General features: G+C 41.3%; 2 protein-coding genes across 36 annotated transcripts in view; one reads left to right on the forward strand and one right to left on the reverse strand.

The window, feature by feature from the left end:
- The first annotated feature begins 69 nt into the window (after positions 1-69).
- On the forward strand, positions 70-1,207 carry PRORSD1P (prolyl-tRNA synthetase associated domain containing 1, pseudogene). Of its 2 annotated transcripts, none has more exons than NM_001195561.2 (2): positions 70-185; positions 529-1,207. In NM_001195561.2, the coding sequence occupies exons 1-2, from the start codon at positions 99-101 to the stop codon at positions 964-966; spliced, it is 525 nt and encodes a 174-aa protein (NP_001182490.1). In that variant the 5' UTR covers positions 70-98; the 3' UTR covers positions 967-1,207. The 2 variants fall into 2 exon arrangements, with proteins under 2 accessions (NP_001182490.1, XP_015138794.1); XM_015283308.4 differs by having other exon boundaries at positions 81-411.
- A 1,159-nt stretch (positions 1,208-2,366) lies between these two features.
- The window catches only part of CCDC88A (coiled-coil domain containing 88A), a 77,058-nt gene continuing 57,896 nt past the window's right edge, over positions 2,367-21,528 (reverse strand). For 2 of the 34 annotated variants that reach the window (XM_015283321.4, XM_015283331.4), the window contains 8 exons: positions 21,298-21,381; positions 20,072-20,275; positions 19,707-19,778; positions 18,973-19,059; positions 18,773-18,829; positions 18,545-18,625; positions 17,406-17,671; positions 10,906-13,149 (listed from right to left, as the gene is read on the reverse strand). In XM_015283321.4, the coding sequence (XP_015138807.1) occupies positions 12,133-13,149; positions 17,406-17,671; positions 18,545-18,625; positions 18,773-18,829; positions 18,973-19,059; positions 19,707-19,778; positions 20,072-20,275; positions 21,298-21,381 (1,868 nt within the window). In that variant the 3' untranslated portion in view covers positions 10,906-12,132. Of the gene's footprint in view, positions 6,788-7,356; positions 7,457-10,905; positions 13,150-17,405; positions 17,672-18,533; positions 18,626-18,772; positions 18,830-18,972; positions 19,060-19,706; positions 19,779-20,071; positions 20,276-21,297; positions 21,382-21,528 lie in introns of those variants that run through there. The other 32 variants (XM_025149435.3, XM_015283335.4, XM_046939675.1 and 29 more) reach the window with 32 other exon arrangements.

The following is a 21,528-nucleotide window of genomic DNA, read 5'->3' on the forward strand; positions in this document are numbered from 1 at the left end:
GCGGGTTCACCTCACGGCGTGAAGCACCGCCCTGCCGGCAGGAGCGCCACGTTGCGCCTCAGCACTTCCGCGCGCCTGGGGGGCGGGAAAGTGGTGGCATGGCGGCGGCGCCGGGGCTGCGGGAGGCGCTGGAGCAGCGGTTGCGGGATTTGGGCATCGCTGCCACCACCACGGAGCACCCGGAGGTGGGGCCGCGCGGCGAGGCCCCGGCAATGCTGCCCGGAGCCGTAGGCGGCCGTGCCCAAGGCTGCGGGTGGGCTCTGGGCTGCGTGAGGCGGGGGGCGGCCAGCCCGCGGCACGGCTTGGGGTCCCTTCCAACCCACCCGCTGCACGTACAGAGCGACTGAGGGAGGCATCGGGAGCAGTATGTCGCGTTTTATTGGTGTTCTTTTAAAATTTCTTCATAAAATGGTACGGTTTTGAGGCCGAGCATCACAGTATTTTCTAAGTGTTTAACTAAAGGCATCTGCCAGTGCGCCACGGGAGTCCCACGGGATGCGGCCTCACGCTCTGCTCTGTGTTTTCCAGGTGTTCACGGTTGAAGAAATGATGGCCCACGTCCAACACTTGAAAGGAGGGCACAGTAAAAACCTTTTCCTTAAAGACAAAAAGAGGAAAGAGTTCTGGCTGGTGACTGTCCTGCACGACAGGCAGGTGGATTTAAACCATCTGGCAAAAAAACTTGGCGTTGGAAGTGGAAACCTGAGATTTGCTGATGAAAACGCCATGCTGGAGAAGCTCCAGGTGGGCCAAGGCTGTGCCACACCGCTGGCTCTGTTCTGTGACCACGGAGATGTGAGGTTGGTGCTGGATGCCGGCTTCCTGGAGGGCGGCCATGAAAAGGTGTATTTTCATCCAATGACAAATGGTGCGACCATGGGCTTAAGCCCTGAGGACTTCCTGAAGTTTGTGAAATCGACAGGCCACGATCCAATCGTCGTGCATTTTGATGAAGACATTAAATAGGGTCACATGGCTCGGTGTTGATGTTATAGCGCAAAACTGGTGGGAGTCTCGTGATAAATACAGCTTGGAAGAACAGGGCTGCTCTTTTGTACAGTGTAACATTTAGTGTAAGAAAATACTACACTTGGGTTACTGAAAATTCAACAGAATATTCTTGAGAAGATGTCTGCAATCTGCCAGCATCCAGCATGATGAAAAGGCATTATATAAATAATAATATGTTAATAAAATGCATAAAGTGGAACTCTGTGTGGTACTGGGCTTGAAGGTCTAAACATAATTTAGAAATAACAACTTAAAAGGCCTAAACGATTTATTAACGCACAGTACAGAAGTGTCTAGGGGTTTGTTTTTTCACCTGTACCCCTTTCTCTCCTACTCTGTTGCTTTTTTTATGTTTCTTAATTTTCACCTAGAAAATAGAAAATTACTTGTACTACAGAAGATGTACTTGATTGTCTACGTTTTTAGTTGCATTTTCATTTCACAGTCTCCTCCCTTTGGGAACTAATCATTCAGCCTTCCGGTAATTGGCCCATTAGGACAGCGTGCCTCCACAATAAATGGCAGAACATGAAGGAGAACAGAGAGCAGGCAGGGAGGAGTGCAAATACCCAGGAGAAGAACTTTAAGGAATAACACAGGTTCCTGTAGGGGTGTGCCATTTCCTGGTGATTCTTGGGAGGAAAATAAATTCCACCTGGCACAGTGTTAGCTTCTGTGCACAATTTCTGCTGGCTCATCAACCTGTGGAGGATGAGCATGTTCCCTGATCCACTGTATCCTTATCAGTACCATGTAAGTGGAAAGAATGGTGTGACAGCAGACAGACTTGAGTTTCTCTCTTCAGGAGATGGAGAACTGAACATACGAACGTCCAAATGTTCAAAAAGCTGGGGGGAGGCTGATTTGGCTTAGGATAGATGATATATTTAGTACAAGAAAGTATACACTCGCAGGAATAAGACCAACACATTCTCAACATTGAATTCCTAATGGAATTATTTCTCCTCTCTCCTTTCTAAATGAGTAGAACCCCTTTCAAACAGTTTCTTTGTGCTTAAGACAGAAGCAGGAAGTCCATGGAGTCCAGTAGCCAAACTGGTCAGAAGTACCCATGTTAGAACCCAGAAACAGGAACAACGTTTTGGAAATGAGAGGTAAAAGGGCTTTTAAATATTGCCTACTGAAGATGGCTGTGGTAGAAGAAAAATGCCCAAAGGTAAGCAGCAGGATGAGCACAGGTGGAAACAGAAGAGGAAAAAAAGAAGAGTGAAGAAAACCACAGAAGGACGTGTGGTTCTGATTAGTACTTCCACTGCATATTGCTACAGGATGCAATACTAGCAACAACAAAGGGGGACATTTCAAATAAACAAGGAAACGTCAGCCAGTGTGACTCAGTTTCATCAGACTGATGTTTAATGAACTGCCTCAGGAACTACAGCCTGACAAACGTGCTTCTCACACAGGCAGACGTTATGATACAGTCTTCTGCACCTTTAAAAGTGGAATCTGTTGTACCCTCTGACTGCCACTCTCCCTTCCCTTTATTCCTTGTGGTACTCGTGAATCATCAGTTCCAAAAGGGGGAGTAAAAACCAACACATTTAGCTTGTCAAGTTTTTTCAACCAGAAAGCTTTAAATGTGAAAGACAAGAAGTTGGAAAGATGTGCACAATAGCAGATTCCTACACTTAACAAATCCGAAGATCTGCACAACCTAAAAATTAAACTACCTTTGCTATCAGAAGAGCTTCTGGGTCTTGTTTCAGCAGAAATAACCATCAAAATCAAAGCTCCAAATACTGCATCTGGCGAATCTGCCACGAATTCTCAATGCATTTACTATGAAATTAGTGTCTTTTAAAACTAATATTAAAATAAGGTATGGTTAAAAGCTATGCGAGTCTTTACAAATAAACAGCACAGAACAAACTACGCAGTGCCCGGAATATTTCTGCTACAGTTTTATAGGTTTCCTTCCAGAAGAAATACTGAACACATCACCAACCAAGCACAACCACCACTTAACACCAATATCCTTCCAGTAACATCAGTTTCCAGAACATGTGTGTATCAATGTATATACACAAAATAAGGATAAAAATTATTTGGTTCGGTATTTTAATAACATCATTAATAAATGTATACAATGGCAAACATTAAAAAAAAAAACAATGTGTAAAGGAAATTACAGTTTTAAATAAGAGCTTTTTGTTTCACACCTAGGTACATTCCTTTAAGGCAGTTTTATTAATATCAAAGCATTATTTACATATACGTTATCTTCTACCTCTAAGAATCATCCGTGAGCTCTGCTAAGGCTGCACCACGTCTTGGACAAAGTTGGGAATGTTGCTAAATAACAGCAGACTATCAGCAAACCAAAAGGAAATCCTACATTGTCTGGTATTAAAACAAAGTCTGTAAACTTGAACTAACAGTAACACATTTGGCAACTCAACTCTTGCTGCTAACAGTGATGTGCTCTTCTTGTAGGCTGCCCCACAGCCGCTGTGCTGCTCCCTGGAAGACTGTTTCAGAGAAGGGGAGGTGCCTCCCAAATTACATCAATAGTTTGGTTTTTAGTTGTATGGAAAGATGAGGTGCCTTACAGAGGTGTTATACCAGTTTGGAAAGGAAAGGTATCTGTATCAGAGTACAGAGCACTTCCTGACTGCTCTTCTGCTCTGAAATATCTTCACGAAAGTAAGCACTGGGAGTATTAGGGTCTGATCTCAATGAAAATGTATCCCTGGTGCCACTTTGGTGTAACTTAGTGAATAGAAACCAAAATGCCCCCTCTAGCCTCTGTGCTGATGCTGCCCCAGCAGCTCAAGCCCCGCCAAGAATGGTGCAGAGGACACCAGCCAGCACTTTGGCACACAACCCTGACCTGCACTCATGGGATGAATTCTGCTGCCACATCCCCATGTTCCCGCTGATGCTCTCAAACAAGGGCAATTCACTTAGGTTTTTGGACAAAGGTTTTTCACTTTCAATACATGTTATCAGTTGACTAGTAACTTTCACATTTGCAAAATTCTGGACAACTTAATGAATACAGAAAACAGCCAAAAACCGAGAAGTCAGGGGAGTCCTCATGAAGGAATGACAGCCAGGTGTAGTGAGGGCAGAAGGCTGCACGTGCCTGGCAGCGTGCCACACATCAGCCATGGCAATATTCCCAGGTCTTCGAGTGTGCGGCACACCAGAGCACACACAGCTGCACAGATACTGCAATACAAACAATGTTTGGCACTATGGGTTAATTCAAGACACTGAGTTCTAGAAATAGTGATGCTACGAACTGGGTTTAGAAGTTTTAAGTGCATCAGTCCTCTGTTGCCAAGGAGAGGTACTGGGAGAACAAACCAACACTCAGGCCCTGAAACAAACTTGAAAGCAGCAAAATTGAGAATTAGTTTCCTAGTATTTATTTCTTTCAATTATCTTTCCTAACAGCTATGATTTTAGTGAGGGCTACTGACATGACCACGTCTATGAAACTCCGTAAGGCAAGTTTTCCTTCAGTCCATATGGCTATGCCTTTATTGCAGCACAGGAATGGCAGAGAAAGCTGGCCTGACAGCGCGTTTTTATTGCTTACAGTAATTTTCTCTGAGAACACACCAGGGCTCTGTCTGGCTCACTTTGTATTGAGGAAGAACCTCGGTAATACCTGAGCTCTGAGTGCACGCAGGGACACAGCAGTACCTGCAGTGCTGCCGGTGACACCTGGAAGCTGTCACCGCAGCCTGGAGCACCCTGAATCCTTCCTCAAAAGACTGTGCTATCAATTACAGCACAGGCAGTTATTCCACGTGCAACTGACCTCAGACTGCCTGCAAAAATGTTGTGGAACCAGATGTCAGGAATGCTCTGGGCTTTGGGTCGCTCCTGGGATCACTGAACTATGGCAAAACTCAGGGTGCTTCCTCTGAAAGCAATAAAAATCTTGGCACCAAAAACAAGGGGCCCAGAATGAGACACCTGTATGAGTTCATGCTGAAATTCAGCTAGTGAACTTAAATACCAGAAACGTCATTAGAGGAAAAATGAAACTCCTCTATGGAGTAGAGCTGCAAAGTTTGTCCTGCTTTTGCTCATGGGGAAAAAAAGAGTTTAAATTCTCTGTGGAAAAACACTCAGGCTGAACAAGGTATTTATACCACCAAGACAAAAATACTCTGTGCGATCGAGATCATGCAACATATTCCATCATAAAGAAGTATTTCAGAAGGCAGTCACTTTCAGGAAAATAAAAGGAGAAAACTTCCAATTCTGAAGCTTACTGAACTTTCTTTTTCTTTTCGACAAAATTTCAGTAACATAAGAAATGACTTGCTAGTATGCTTTTACATCTATTGAACTGCGTTCTCTCTCCAGTGGAAAATGATTCTGTTCCCACTGTCCCTGAAAGCTTGAGACTTGATAAATGGCAAAACCTGTAAGCCTCAAGAACAAAAATGAAGTGAAAGGAGCTGCAGTGGCCGTATCACAGTCTGAGCAGCACTGCGATCCTTTTACCAGCTCTGCAGCTCCAGTTCTGAGCCATGCTTACTTTACGTGAACAGAGAGCTGCAGTGGAAGATCAGACACCAGGAGGTTACACAGCGAATTTAACCCTTGAGAACAGAACCGTGAATGTGCCCACTGTTTTGAAATAAAAAAGAATTACAGTAATGTTAGATCTGCTTATAAGTTGAGGTACACTTCCTTTGAGCTCACTGCAAATGCTTCCGACAACCACTGAATGTACCAATTACACTTGTTGACTTTAATATAAGTCAATAACCAACAAAATGTATCTTACTAATACAAGATAAGGGGAATTGACTGTAAAATGTATACATGTTATTTCCCTTTTTTTTTCTTTTTTTCTTTTTCTTTTTTTTTGCCATCAAGAAACCACCTAGGCTGCAATCAACTCATTTCAGAAGATGAACAATAAAAGAAGGAATCAGTCAGTACACAAACGTGGTAAGACAAGTCCTCTCCTGGAAATGCCATTTGTTGAAAACAGCCTTACACTAAAATAAAAGTTACAAAAAATCATACCTGACAATTTCCTGTCAAAAACATCTGAACAGGGAATGCAGAACAACTCGGGAATGTGAAAAACACAAGAGACAAACATTTTCTATATAATACGATTATCCCATGAGTCCCCACATTTGTTAGATATCAAATGTTTTCATGTATGTAAACAATTTTTTCCCATAGTATGCAACATAAAGAAATCAGCATAAACTTTGTAAAGAGCCATTCCATGCAGATTATGCTAACCAATAAGGCAGGGGAGTACCAGTAAGCTGAGAGGTTTTTGTATCTGTATATACAGTCGCTTTCAACAAAATACTACAGCATTTATTTCAAATTTACAGAAGTAAATATAAACTGCAAGTTACGGGTTGGTTTTTTTTGGCTAAGTATTAGCAGAAGCTTAAGCAAATCAGTGGCTAATTTCATAAACAGAAGATGAAATAAGTTGTTTGCTTTTTTTTCCTGGAGTAATTCTTGAGACCTTAAAACTCTTGGTCCTTAGGGAGATGAGAACTGTCCTTTATTCAGTAGATCTTAACAGTGCAATGTGCAATAATTCCTAAGACCATCTACAATTTTTCGGCAGCAGACTCCAGTAGAGCTCCTTGATTCAAGGAAGGAAGGAAGGTAGGTAGGTTTTTATTTCTTGCCTGCTCTAGTCACGAAGAATGTAAAAATTCCCTTAACATTTATTAATGATTCCTACAGTTGCTGTCTTGTTTACTTCAGAAATAAAGGCTTCATATTGAGACACTGAAGGACACTTTTCTCTCTGTGTTGAAAGGCAGAAAGGTAGAAAGAGAAAAGAACATAAGAAAAGCTTAAGTGTAGAAGTATAAAATACAGAGTTAAGTCACTAACAGAACTAACAGCACTAACAGCATGCATCGAGGATGTTTTAATCACGTCTAAAGGAGGACAGAATGCCAAAGACAAGCTTTATCAAAAGGCCATTTTCTTATACAGTGGAATACTTTGCAAAATAAAATTGTTTTAACTGTTCTTTTAGATTTATCTGTCCCTTTGTAAGAACTGACTTCAGTAGTAGTGCTTTGTTTGCCTCTGCTGTACTTTCTTCTTCAAGAGAAATTTGAGAACTAAAAATGAATGGCATTTTTACAGGCAAAAGAAAGGCTCAATGGGATGGAGTTCCCTACCTCCGTAGGCAAAATAACTGCACTAAAACAACACGTTCTGGCTTAACTAACAAGCAAGATAAAGCCAGTTAAGCAAGCAGTGTTTACATCTGGTTAATGCCATTTGCGCTTGTTCTTACATGTAATGCTGTTAGTTTGTTGTAAATGAAATTAATCTCATTTACATTTGGGGCAGAAAACTCACCACTTGGCCCACATCTCATGTAGTGGGTAATAGATTTAGGAGCTTTGTTGCTCCCTAGACCTGCATTTTGAATTTCTGCTTTCTGGGATAGCTTCCACATCTGCAGAGAAAAGCATTTCATATTATTCATCACATTGATCAGGACAAGAAAAAACCCTCATGCATACATACATTCTACTTATTAGTAGAGCAAAAGGATATACAAACATTTTGGGGTTCTGGAGAGGAGAGAACAGAGGAGAGGGATAGAAGAAACTCGTGGAAGTGCCTACTGAATGACAGTCATTAAATCTTAGCATTCAGAATAATAAGGTACAATTTTCAAAGCTACAATCAGATATGTTCAACTTTTATATACGCTAAACCTATAACTCTGCCCGTATGATGAGAAAACAATATCATATTTTATCAAGGCTGACTGAACCTAGTTGAGAACTTAACTCATCTTTTCCTTTTTATTTTTAACCTGGTACACATCTACAGAAACGTTCACATTTAATTCTGCTAAGCAGAAAATTATTTTTGCATGCAACAGCTTGAACGTGCAAAATGCAGTATCTTAGTTTACTATTCACTTAAAGCAAAGCATCAAGCAAACACTTAATGGCAAGCAAATCATCGAACCTGAACAACCACCCCTTTTTTGGCTGGCAGCCACTATTTAGTGCCTATAATTACCATGCAGAGTTCTACCATCCTATTTTGAAGGCAGCAGGGACCAGGAAACAAGCAAGTGCACTGTGTGTTTGACAGTCAGCCATCCCAATGGCCAAGGAGCAGTAATGGCTGGATCTGTAATGAATCTCAAAGATCCTTCCACTCCTTGAGCACAAACCAACAGACATCCGTGGCATATATACTGCTAGTGCGTAAAGACCAAGAAGCGTTTATAAAAAGTTATGTTACATAACAGTTCCTTTGATAAATAAGAACATTCATTTCCTTTCATAAACGAACAACTTTTACTACATTTTTTTTTTCAGAGACATTCAGAAGTGCCTACGAGCATGCTTTTCCTGCTGCAATGAACCCAGTGGAGCAAGAACAGGAGTACAATAATCATCATCTTCAGAACTGAAATTTAATTCATTACAAGGTTATGAAAGAATGCAAACTAGTAGCTTGCGAAGGACAAGATTTGTCAGAACTCCTTGTCTGTAAGAGGATACAGACATGAGCAGCTATTCTGAAGCCTTTTGTCCTAGTGAAAGCAGCTGTTTTAGTGCTGCTCCCTCCACTTCAGAATAATGCAAAATACAGGCTACAAAGCATTAAGTATCAGGTATAAACACTCACTATCAGACTTGTTTTGTATGTGAAAGTTTAGTGCTGTGGAAATAAACGAAGCAGTGCAAACTGAAGTGCCCCATGGGCAGTGGCTGGAAAAATGCTTCTTTTGTTCCACTGAAAGCAAGCTTTAACTGCACTCCACGGGGGGAGAACCTTTAGAATTTCTCTTTAGACTGGCTTCCCTCATTACAATCACTCATTACAATTGGGGACTAGTGCTTGTGCAGGAAAGTTCATAATAAGCATATATCTGGAGACAGTACTGCTGTTTTGCACTGTTGTGACAGTCTAAGGACCTAAGCAAGGTAAGGCTTCCACACAAGAGCTAACAGCACGTCTGAAACCTTACCAGTATCTCAAACAATGACAACTGGATCTAAATAGAAGATACTGTCTCTAGCTACAAACTTTGCTCTGATCATAAAGGAGCTTTGCTAAGAGATGTAACCTTGCAATCAGTTAAGAAAAACAGATACTGGAGGCACGGAATGAGTTCACATGAAGTACTGGCAATGCTACAGAGATCATCTCTAATTCCTCAAATAACTTACAGCATATACTACGCATGTTGCTTCAGATAACACTGTTTTCAAAGCTAATTCAAACACATCTCTGAATCAATAGAAATGAAGATGAATGATTTGACTTAAGATCAGAACGCAATGTCTAAGGATGAAGACTAAAATGGGTATGAAATTAAGATTCTTCTTCAGATTTTTGGTCGTGTTGTTGTTATTTCTGTTTTAAAAGGTGAAACAATTTGAAGGGGAAATACAGCAATGATTAGCGCAGCACACTGTGAACATCACTTAAATGAAAAAATCATCAGCCCAATAATAACAGATGCCCGCAAGCATGGTAAAGGATGGCCGTTTTATTTTTTGAAACAATAATTTTCTGCTCCACAGAATGTCTTCAACAAATCCATTTTTCCCCCTACTCCTTTTCCTCATCTTGAAAAGTAATTGAAGGTCTGGATGCATCCACATGTGCAGAGGGAGCTGGCAGAAGTGATTGCCAAACCCCTCTAACACCTATGGAAGGTCATGGAGAATAGGAGAGGTGCTTGAAGACTGGAGGAAAGTCAGTGTCACCCCAGTCTACAAAAAGGCCAAGGAGGTCATGCAAAGCTACAAGCCAGACAGCCTCACTTCTGTCCCTGGAAAGTGATGAAACAACTTATTCTGGATGCCATCTCCAAAGAAGTGGAAGAAAGAAAGGTTATCAGGAATAGCCAACATGGGTTCCAGCAAAGGGAAATCATGCTTGACCAATCTGGTAGCCTTCTGCCATGACCAGCTAGGTAGATGAGGGGACAGTTGTGATCAGCAGCCCACAATCTGGTTGGAGGGCAGTAGCTAGTGGTATTCCCCAGGGGTCAGTACTGGGTCTGGTCTTATTCAGTATCTTCATCAACAACCTGGATGAAGGGACAGAGTCCACCCTCAGCAAGATTGATGATCTGAAGCTGAGAGGAATAGCTGACCAGTGGCACCGGAAGGCTGTGCTGCCATTCAGCAAGACCTGGACAGGCTGGAGAACTGGGCTCATAGGAATCTGAGGGTCAACAAGAGCAAGCGCAGAGTCCTACATCCAGGGAGGAATAACCACACATATCAGTACAGGATAGAGGATGACGGGCTGGAAAGGAGCACTGCAGAAAAGGACCTGGGTATCTTGGTGGACAACAGGTTAGCCATGAGCCAGTAGTGTGCCCGGGTGGCCAAGAAGGCCAATGGTATCCTGGGGTGCATTACAAAGAGCGTTGGGCAGCAGGTCGAGGGAAGCGATCCTCTCCCTCTACTCTGCCCTGGTGAAGCCACATTTAGAATACTGTGTACAGTTCTGGGCTCCCCAGTTTAAAAAATACAGAAATCTTCTGCAGAGTCCAGCAGAAGGCCACAAAAATCATTAGGGGCCTGAAGCATCTCTCCCTTATGAGGAAAGGGTGAGACACCTAGGACTGCTCAGCCTGGAAATAAGGCTAAGAGAGGATCTTATCAACACACAAATATCGAAAGGGCACATGTCAAGAAGATGAGGCCAGGCTTTTTTGGTGGTGCCCAGTGACAGAACAAGGGTGGGGACTTCAGAGACCAACACATGGGATGTCTGCTGCTTTCTCTGAAGGAACTGTATTTTTGCATCACTTCTACTCCTCCTTAGTTAAACACTCAGGAATTTAAGTCCAGCACCCACAGCAGCACCAGGACTGCCACAAAACTGCTGACAAAATAAATTCAGTCGGAAAAATCAGAATAGGTTATTCATTATTTTATGTGTATACACGAGTGTATATTTTTATATATTTTATATATATTTATCATTGCAAAGTTTCAAGAAATTGCTTGAAACCATCATTTATTAAGATATCACTTTCCAACATTACTGTTCAGCTGGTTGTCTGGAATTTAATGAGTTATACACTTAAATTTGTTAGCAAGTTCTGAATTACTTGCTTTCTGCAGCACTAATATCTAACAGTTTTTGTTAGTCTGCGATACATCTTGGTTTCTACTACATGAGTGTTACTTATATTAAGAAGAAAAAATGAATTTCCACCATAATCAATACAAGTTTATTGCCATACAACACATGGATTCTCAGATAATGGTGCTATTTGACTCCTAGTGAAACAGCATACTTCACCACATTTGTACAACAGATGTGGAAAGACAACATATATGAATGGGAAAAGGTGGAAAGGATCATTTTTTCATTGCAAGTGCTGCATGTTGTCCCACTGTTACCTCTTGATAAAAAATCATCATTTTAGGTTTAGAATTATGAATGATAATTACTTATTAAAATACTTAAACATTAATATGGAATGTGAATCATATCTTTGTGCAAGACAGAGTCACTGAGTTACTGGGTTATAAGTTGTTTCTTGTGCAGAGTGACACACGAGAGGTGGCATAAATGTTAAGAGTAAGGAACTGAAATCTCTCTGAATGCTTCTTTTCATTGGTATCTCTTCTTTGAAAAAAAGAAGGAAAAATGTATTTGTACTCCAAACACAGAGTCAACATGTTACTGATAAACTGGAAGCGTATGTACAACTGAAAAGGCACAGTCTTTGTACTGACAATGCTGTAGTCACTGTGCCCATTTCTGGCAATGCAGCATGCAATTGCTGTAACATGCATTCAGTTACGTACAGAAAAAAAGCAAAATATTTACAATGGACGACAAATAAAAATATAGCTTGCATTATAAAGATTTTGAAAGCATGCAAAATATATACAGTGCAATTAATGTTTCATGCAAACTTGGATGAGGTTACAATTTTACATCCAAACACATGCTTGAGTACACAACTGAGCTGTATGCCACTGTCCTTAGGAAAAAAAAGAAAATGCAACCCACAGGTCTAAATGAAGTTACTTCTTCACTGCAGTGAAATTCTCTGCGAGTCCAGTGGACATTCAACAGAGCACCTATGTGTCCTATATAATTATATACTTAATAATACAGTTTTTTTTATCATACACAACCATACTCATACCACACAGTTTTATTATCTTCAGAAACAAGAAGCAGGGACTCTGCCTCGCTAGTGTTCACACAGGTGGTAGGAACAAATTCACTACTTACAGCTGACCGTAGGTCCCTATTAGCAGATTTCTGATTGGTAAAAGGCTGTTCCTGATTTTTTGGTAGAGATACAAATGTTGACAGTCTTGCCTGATCAGCTTTTGATGCAGACCTTGGAGGCAATCCACTTATATTACTAACTAATTCAGTGTTAAGGGATAAAAATGGCTGCACCACAGTAAAAGATCCTGTGTTCTCATTACCAGATAGACCGACTTTATCATTAAACATATTTGTGCTTAAGAAAGTTTTCTCACAAAAATTTGACCTTTCCATCCTTGAAATCTTAGGCACATCAGAGTTGCACCCTAAATTACGTGGTTTAACTGTATTAGTTGCATTGCCTTGTGGAACACAATCTACTCTGTAAGCCCCACAGTGAAAAAAATGAGAGGATAACTGGTGTGCTGAGTACTCACTAGATGTTGCTGGAACACTTCTGTCAGCGGTGGATGTTGCTGGATCACCAGAAGCAGGTTGCCTAATGTCCTTAGACAAAAAATCATGAATGCTTGTCCTTCGAGTAGTTCCTTCTGCTGTAGAAATCACACTGCTCGCACGAGGTAAGGTAGCATAAGGATTGCAATCCCTTGATTGTCGCTGTGATACAGATGTTTGCATCATTTCTTTCACTGATTTGGCCTTCCCTTGAGTGCCCGATGTAAATTTTATCGGAGAGCTTGTGAAATAGGCATCTTCTGTTCTACGAAGGCTGGGCCTTACAAGTTGTTCTGGTTTAATGGATCGTCCTTCTGAGAAATCAACTGGATTTTTTACACTCAATGACCTCACGATTCCACAACCAGCAGATGCCTTTCTTAGCTTTTCCTTTCCTGCCAGTTCAGATGACTCAGACAAACTTCTCATTACTTCATCTAAAAGATTCTCTTCACTCCCAGATTTCATCTGCCAAAAATATCAAGCATATTGTAAATGCATAATTCGCAATTTTTACTTTTTCTTAATTGATTTTTGAGGACACAGAAAAATTCTGAAAGTGTCTTAAAATATAAAATCTTAGAACTGAAAGTGGTATTATATCTAAACGTTCACAGTACACACATGAGTTTTCTGCACAGGTTACTTACAAGCAAGCTAAAAACGAGGTATCATGGCAATCACAGCTACTTGGAATTAGCACCCATAGCACCAAACAGTGCCAAAGCCAAAAGCTGAGAACTTCAAGCTCATCTTCTCACCTACTTGCTGTCTGCCACCAGCCCTCACTACTTTGCTAAGCAATTTCATATGAACTACCATTTTAACTTACACTGATAATATGGAGCCAAAAGCTTACAACCTCCATACACTCAAATAATAGAGACAACCTCAGAAAACAACACAAAGCATATAGAGCTTCGGTGGCTGAATTTGGATGAGTTTCAAAAAGTTATTTTTGTAGAAAAGACTTCAGAAATAGAAAAAAAATCATGGAATACTATTTACAGACCTTAAGACTTCAGCATTTTTTGAAATGGTAAAGAAAATAATTTGGAACAAATCTTTCAAATAAAAGCATTAAGGAAAGGCTCTCACAGAAGGCTGAAGGGAGAACTTCTGAAGAGCCTTATAGCATGAGTTATTCTGTGATTCTGTGAAATGGAATCTTTGATCCCTGAGCAGCAGTGGATTAGACTTGATGACTCAGGTGGTCTCTTATTTCTATTTCCAGAATACTGTCTAATGTTTTAAACAGATGAAAAACAAACAAACAAAAAACTTAACCACTACAAACAAAAAAATCTTGCCAGAGATATCACAGGTACGACATCATTTTTAAGTAGCTAACAAAAAATCCAGAGATTTATTCCTAATTCAAGTCACAGACTACTCCAATCAATTCAGATGTGAATCTGTACATTTCCATTATAGCTGTGTAACTAAAAATAGATGGAGGTTGATCCTTACCCTTGATAGGCCCCAGCCAGAGTAACTGCCTTGCCTTAGAGTCTAGAGCACTTCTAGGCCTCAGACAGATCTACTTGAGTGATGAAGGAATTATACAGCAGCAGAGACAAGAGTGATTCTGTATTTCTAACAAACTGGCACTGATGTTAAATAACATTCTTTGCGTCTTACTCCTAGATTTCAGTGAGCTCCAAGGCTAGGTGTTTTGCCTGGTGTTAAACAAGTAAGGTAGACATGAAACCACCAGGATTCTCTCCTCGGGAACTGGAGTAAAATAACCTCCTTTGCTGTTGATGTAAGACAATAGCTGCCACTGAAGACAAGACCTGAACTGGAAGATAAACAGCAAGCTTTCTTTGAGCTTATGGTCTTCCAGCTAAGTTCTGATGAGCATACCACGCATCGGTTTGTGATTGTGAAGAGATGTGTCTGAGGAACAGACACTATCAGGTCACGAGTTTGTGGGAGAAAATCAAGGATCAGTCCAGCAAAGGGCATCTAGTGGCTGGGGGTCTGCTACAGGCCACCAGATCAGGAGGAGGCTGTGGACCAGGCCTTCTTACTTCAGCTGCAGGAGTTGTCGTGCTCACAGGCTCTTGTCCTGATGGGGGATTTCAACCACCCGTATATCTGCTGGGATAGTGGCATGGTGGGTGGCAGACAATACAGGAGATTCCTGGAGTCTGTTAAGGACAACTTCCTGGTCCAGGTAATAGATGGACCGACCTGAGGTGAAGCCTTGCTGCACCTGGTGCTCACTAATGAAGAGGAAGGCATTAGAGACATTAAGATTGGAGGCAGCCTGGGCTGTAGTGACCATGCCTTGGTGGAGTTTATGATCTTGAAGAATGTGGGCCTGGCAAAAAGCAGAGCTAGGACCCTGTGCTTTAGGAGAGCAAACTTCCAGCTGCTCAAGGAACTGCTGAGTGGGATCCCCTGGGATACTGTCCTTAAGGGCATGGGTACAGAACAGAGCTGGCAGCTCTTTAAGGACACCCTTCTGAGAGTGCAATGGCTCTCCATCCCCCAGCAGAAGTCAAGCAGGGGAGGCAGGCGACCCTCGTGGCTGTGCAAGGACCTGCAGCTTAAACTGAGAGAAAATGGGAAATGTATAGAAGGCGGAAGCAGGGTTGTGTATCCTGGGAGGAATACAGGGCTGTTGTCCATGTGTGCAGAGATAGCATTAGGAAAGCCAAGGCACAGACGGAGCTGAACTTGGCAAGGGACGTGAAAGACAAGAAGGGGTTCTGTAAATACATAGGCAGGAGACGGGCCAAGGAGAGTGTTCCCCCTCTGATGAAAGGCAATGGGGAGCTCGCTTCCTCATAGAAAAAGGTGAGGTACTCAATGAGTGCTTTGCCTTAGTCTTCACGGGTGGTCAGGCTTTCTGTGTCTGCCAGGACCACGAACCTCTAGGTGACGGTGTGGGGAGCGGTTTCTGTCCCACCATAACAGTGGAACAAGTCCAAGTCCTCCTCATGACACTGACTGTGTATAAGTCCGTGGGGCCGGATGATATTCATCCTAGGGTTCTGAAAGAGATGGCTGATGTGGTCGCCGAGACGCTCTCCATCATATTTGAAATATCATGGCTGTCTGGTGAAGTCCCCAGTCACTGGAAAAAGGGAAACATTACTCCCATTTTTAAGAAAGGGAGAAAGGAGGATCCAGGGAACTACATGCCAGTGAGCCTCACCTCTGTGCCTGGGAAGATCATGGAGCAGATCCTCCTAGAAGCTATGTTAAGGCACATATGGATAAAGAGGTGATCTGAGACAGCCAGCATGTCTTCACCAAGGGCAGATTGTGCCTGACCAATGTGGTGGCCTTCTACAATGGAGTGACGGCTTTGGTGGATAGGAGAAGGGCGGATGTCATCTACCATGGTTCCTCACCAGATCCTTCTCTCTAAATTGGAGAAGTGTTAATTTGATGGAAGGACTGTTCAGTGTATTAGGAATTGGCTGGCTGGATGCAGCCAAAGGCTTGTGATCAGTGGGTCTGTGTCAGGGTGGAGACCAGTCACAAGCGGTGTCCCTCAGGGGTCTTGGGACCAGTGCTCTTCAACATCTTCATCAATGACAGATGATGGCATCGAGTGCACCCTCAGCAAGTTTGCAGATGACACCAAGCTGAGCGATGCAGTCAATACATTAGAAGGAAGGGAAGCCATCCAGAGGGACCTGGACAGGCTGGAGAAGTGGGCCCATGAGAACCTAATAAGGTTCAATAAGGCCAAGTGCAGGGTGCTGCACTTGGGTCAGGGCAATCCCAGATATTTATACAAACTGGGGGAAGACCTTCTTGAGAGCAGCTCTGCAGAGAAGGACCTGGGGGTCCTGGTAGATGAGAAGCTGGACATGAGCCAGCAGTGTGTGCTTGCAGCCTGGAAGGCCAACTGTGTTCTGGGCTGCATTAAAAAAGGGGTGGCCAGCAGGGAGAGGGAGGTGATTGTCCCCATCTACTCAGCTCTTGTGAGGGCCCATCTGCAGTACTGCATCCAGGCCTGGGGCCCCCAGCACAGGAAGGACGTGGAGCTCTTGGAGCGGGTCCAGAGGAGGGCCACGAAGATGGTCAGAGGGCTGGAGCACCTCTCCTATGAGGAAAGGTTGAGGGAACTGGGCTTGTTTAGCTTGCAGAAGAGAAGGCTCTGGGGAGACCCCATTGTGGCCTTCCAGTACTTGAAGGGAGTGTATAAACAGGAGGGGGAAGGCTGTTTACGAAGGTGGATAGTGATAGGATAAGGGGGAATGGTTTTAAACTGGGATAGGGGAGGTTTAGGTTGGATATTAGGAGGAAGTTTTTCACTCAGAGGGTGGTGACACACTGGAACAGATTACCCAAGGAGGTTGTGGATGCCCCATCCCTGGAGGCATTCACGGCCAGGCTGGATGTGGCTCTGGGCAGCCTGGTCTGGTGGTTGGTGACCCTGCACATAGCAGGGGGGTTGAAACTCGATGATCATTGTGGTCCTTTTCAATCCAGGCCATTCTATGATTCTATGATCAGCGCACCGGATAATTGTGTGCAGTACAGACTGACTTTTTTTAATCTACCTCAGCATCCTAGAGTCAAGCTGCAAAATAGAGCAAGTACAGTTTATCAGAATACAGCCCACACTACTAAACGTAGGCATAGCCAGAGTTTCCACACAGTTCTAAAGCAATTCTGCTTGTGATAAATATTGTATTAGTTCTGTCAATTGAAGTAAATTACATGGTGTCATACAAAGTTAAAATATGTTTCGAACTAACCTCGCTTGAGGTACTTTTGTTGCTTTCTTCTAAGAACTGCTGCAGGGTAACAACTTCGCTTCCAGGAGAATCGGTTTTGATCTGTCTTCCACAGCGATCCAGTGTTTCAGGTGTTCTTTGCTGAAGCACAGGACTAGACCTTGTATGACCCTTCAAATACTGAATAGGACTGCTGCTGCTGCTTGACCAAGCATCGTGTTCATGTAGCATACTGAATTCTCCACTGCTGTGACTCTGAGGTCTGCTTTGATTGTTAACCACACCTGCTTTTGGGGTAAACAGTATTAAATATTCCATCACAAAATACATGAAAGCTGTTAAAATATTATAACCTTACTCAAACTTGAACACTTTCACATTCGGTTCACAATAATTCCATCTAGAATACTGAAAAACATAGTTACCCTATATTGCTCAAATCAAATACAGTACAATTTCACTCCCCTGACTTACCTCTCATAGCTTTTAAAATGTGGTGTAATAGCTTTTGAATTAAAAGCCATCCTTCACTTATGATCTGCACCTCTGTCTACATAGCGCAATACAATATTCTAAGAGACTAAAGATATGCCTCTGCTCTTGTCTGCAAAGCACACGTTTTAATATACTATAAATGAGTTTTACATTACACAGAATATTAGAGATGGAATGGAAAGAAAATATTTTCTCCAACATAGGTCAGAAACAATTTTGGAATGCTACTTCTCCAGGATGGTAGTACATATGTCAGTTTGTTTTGTGTTGTATGCTATATAGCATTACAGCAGCAGCGAGCAGAAGGTTAGATGCTACAGGAAAAATGGCAGAGTAACTCAAATATCTGTTAAAAAATATATGATTTTAATATAGTTTGGGGAGAATATTTATTTTGCAAGTTCATTAAATGGGTAAGATTTGGTTTGAAATAGTTTGAAACCTACATATTAGTATCACCACTTAAAAATCTATTAAAAACATAAGTTCTATTAATATTTGAATCCTTTCCTAATTTGGGAAACAGAGGCTGAGGTATAAACATACCTACAGAAAAGCATGCTGCGTTGCTGCTTTTGTTTTAATTTAGTTTTCAATTCAAGCAAAAATTCCTTCAGAGAAAATAACGGCAATGAAGCATGTACGTAAATTCACCTGCAGCATACCTTTGACTTCATGGAGTGAAGCATTGTTATTGCTATTACTAGTGGATGTTCTGCCACTATCAAGGCTGGCTGGTCTGGAAGCTAATTGGAAAATGAGGAGATAGCATGATGAACAAAATTTTAGCAGATGACAGGGTACCTTTACATTCTGATCACAGAATGCTCTGAGGCAGGAATCATGCACTTCACAGGCTTAGCATGCCCAGTGTTAACAAACTGGTTTCTTACAGATCAGAAAGCGAAGGGATTTCCAGGCAGTCCAAGAGGACACTTTAGAAAAGGGCACTACAGGAATAGTAAGGTACAAGGGAGAGAAAGAGAGAAATAGAGTGCACGTTTAGAAGTGGAACAGAGTGGTTAGTGGGAAACCAGGAACTTAAGATGAAAGGAGTGGCATGCAGGAAGTTGCTCGTGATTAGGTCACTTACAACAGATTTGACAGGGAACCTTGCACATTGTTGAAATGCCACGAACAGGAGGAGCAAGAGCATCTGCACAGTTAATGTCCTGTACTCCTATCCAATACAAGGGAAATGCACTGTTATTTTGTTAGCTTCAAACAAGTTCATACTAATTTTATAATTTTAAGTATTTTCAAAAGAATTACAACTTCCCCTTCAAAATAATTTCTTAGAGCTCTCAATTCATACCTTTGCTTGAAGAAACCCATAATGTTGTTTCATAAGATACGCACACAACACTGAACAAGAAACATTGGCAAATCTGGCCAGAGTTGGATTTGCTTTTTGTTTGTTTGTGGGATTTTTTGTTCATTTGTGATTTTTCTTGTTTGGTTGGTTGCTGTTTTGTGTTTTTTTTTTTTTTCCCCTTAGGATTGAGATCGTAACAGCTTCTTTTATTTTGCAATTAACTCCAAATACAACTTTTTAAAGGCAAAAAAATTTAATCCTGTTCAGATGCACTTCATACTTTTTACTAGAGATAGAGAATATTTTATCTGATAGTATTTGAAGAAAAGGATAATCAGAAGAAATGATACTGATACTATGCATTCAAGAGGTATGCAAATCACAGAAAGCATGCTCACTTGTAACTGTGCCATTCACTGCTTTGGGGGTGGGGTTTTGTGTCCTTTTTTTCAAACATTGTTAGCATTCACATAATACATCCTTAAGTAATTTAAGTAAAATTTACATCTTACCATGAACTCTTGATCCTGTACTAGAATCATCACTAATACCTTGCGGACTTACATCTTCAAACGACATAGCATCTATACACAGAGACAAAAGAAGATGTGAAATAAAATGAAGATTATAGATGCACTTACCATCTGTAAGATACATTAATAATTTCAAATCAATCCAGTTTTACTTATGTTACATTCTGTATGCACAATCATGACATCTTCTAATTATAGTTATTAAAACTGTTCACTGTCATATCACCGTAACTCAATTATTCAGGTTGCTTTTTGCTGAAAAAAATATAAATACAAAAAATATATATACATGAAATTGCTGTTACACACGGACACATCATGGTGCAAAGAGCTTCTACCTATACCTTTATTATTTAGCAACTGCTTGGATCTGAAGCCTGTAGAAGAGTTGACAGTTGCAAAGTTGATAGCTGTAGTAGAGAAGGCCATAGCTCCCAATTCTTTTCTCCTTTTACCCGCAGATATATCATCAGGACCCTCCAGATGCTCAGAACTACCTGTCCATTGTCCTCCTGCTAGGACCATGGACTGCACCAGGTCATTCATGGCTGGGATGCAAATGAAAGCAAATGATCAGCATGGTCAATGTATTTGCTTTTGTTCTTATTTTATACTGCAAAATGTTTGACAGTTCTCTAAGCATTAAAGTGCATTGAATACCAGAAGGTACAAACATAAGATCATCCGTGTTATGACATGCAATCAGCTCAATGAATGAGAAGTATTGAAAGTCAGAGACTTCTCTGAGTTCTGTATTGTCCTTTAATCTGATTTTATTAGCTATAATCGCCATGCTTGTGCTGCAATGATGTGTAATATATATATATATATATATATTAGAAGCTTTGATATACTGCTTGCAATGAGAAAATGGAATGAATAATAAACGGGCAAGGTGCTAACACAATATAACGTCAACAATGACACGGGATCCTTGTACAGTGCAGGTTACTGCAGGCATACTGTACTTTACATAATAAAAGGATCTGAAAACAATGACTTCTAATGACATTCACCTTTACTTCGCAAAGACAGAGAAACTTCTCCACTCCTCATGAAAAAGGAAAACAAATCAATACAGAATTTTGGCAACAACAAGTGATGAATACTTGAAGAGTGACAGACCACCATACAACCTTGCACTATTTTTTCTATACTCTCTTTAAACAAAAAAAAAATTGCAGCAATTTCTTAATAAAAGGCTTATGAAATGTGTAATTCAGAACTACTTATGCTTACACAGTGCACTGTAAATTTATATACACATGCAGACATGTGTATATAGACAGATATGTATACAAATATATGTAATCGTGATGCACTGAATATATATATGCATATGCGTGTGCATGTGAATGTGTGTGTGCACATGTGGACATATATAAGGTATTCAGTGCTCAGGTTTAAAAAAAGGAAAGAGAAAAGGCTCCAGCTCCTTGTATAGTAGCAGGACTTGCACATTGCAAAACAGGAGGAAAAATACAGCGCAGTCCAGGGAGAGGTTAGTGAAAAATTAGTAATGGAAGCCAGTGTAGCCATTTATAGAAGCTGAACTGTCATAAAGTCTTACACATGGAGCGACGATAGAAGGCCTTCATTTTGTCTTTTTCCTTCGGTCTGTTCCTCAAAAAGGGCAGTCTTTTCAGTGCAACCACTTTTATGTCATAGCATGAGGAAAAACGGAAACAGGGAAATGAAAGAAAAAAAAGGGAGAAGAACAGATGGAAGTTAAATGTTGAAACTAAGGACAGAAATGAATGTCTGAGTTTAAGCTATGTATGCTATGCTACAAACTATCACT

This window comes from Gallus gallus, chromosome 3 (assembly GCF_016699485.2).
Source record: "Gallus gallus isolate bGalGal1 chromosome 3, bGalGal1.mat.broiler.GRCg7b, whole genome shotgun sequence".
Lineage (NCBI taxonomy): Eukaryota > Metazoa > Chordata > Aves > Galliformes > Phasianidae > Gallus > Gallus gallus.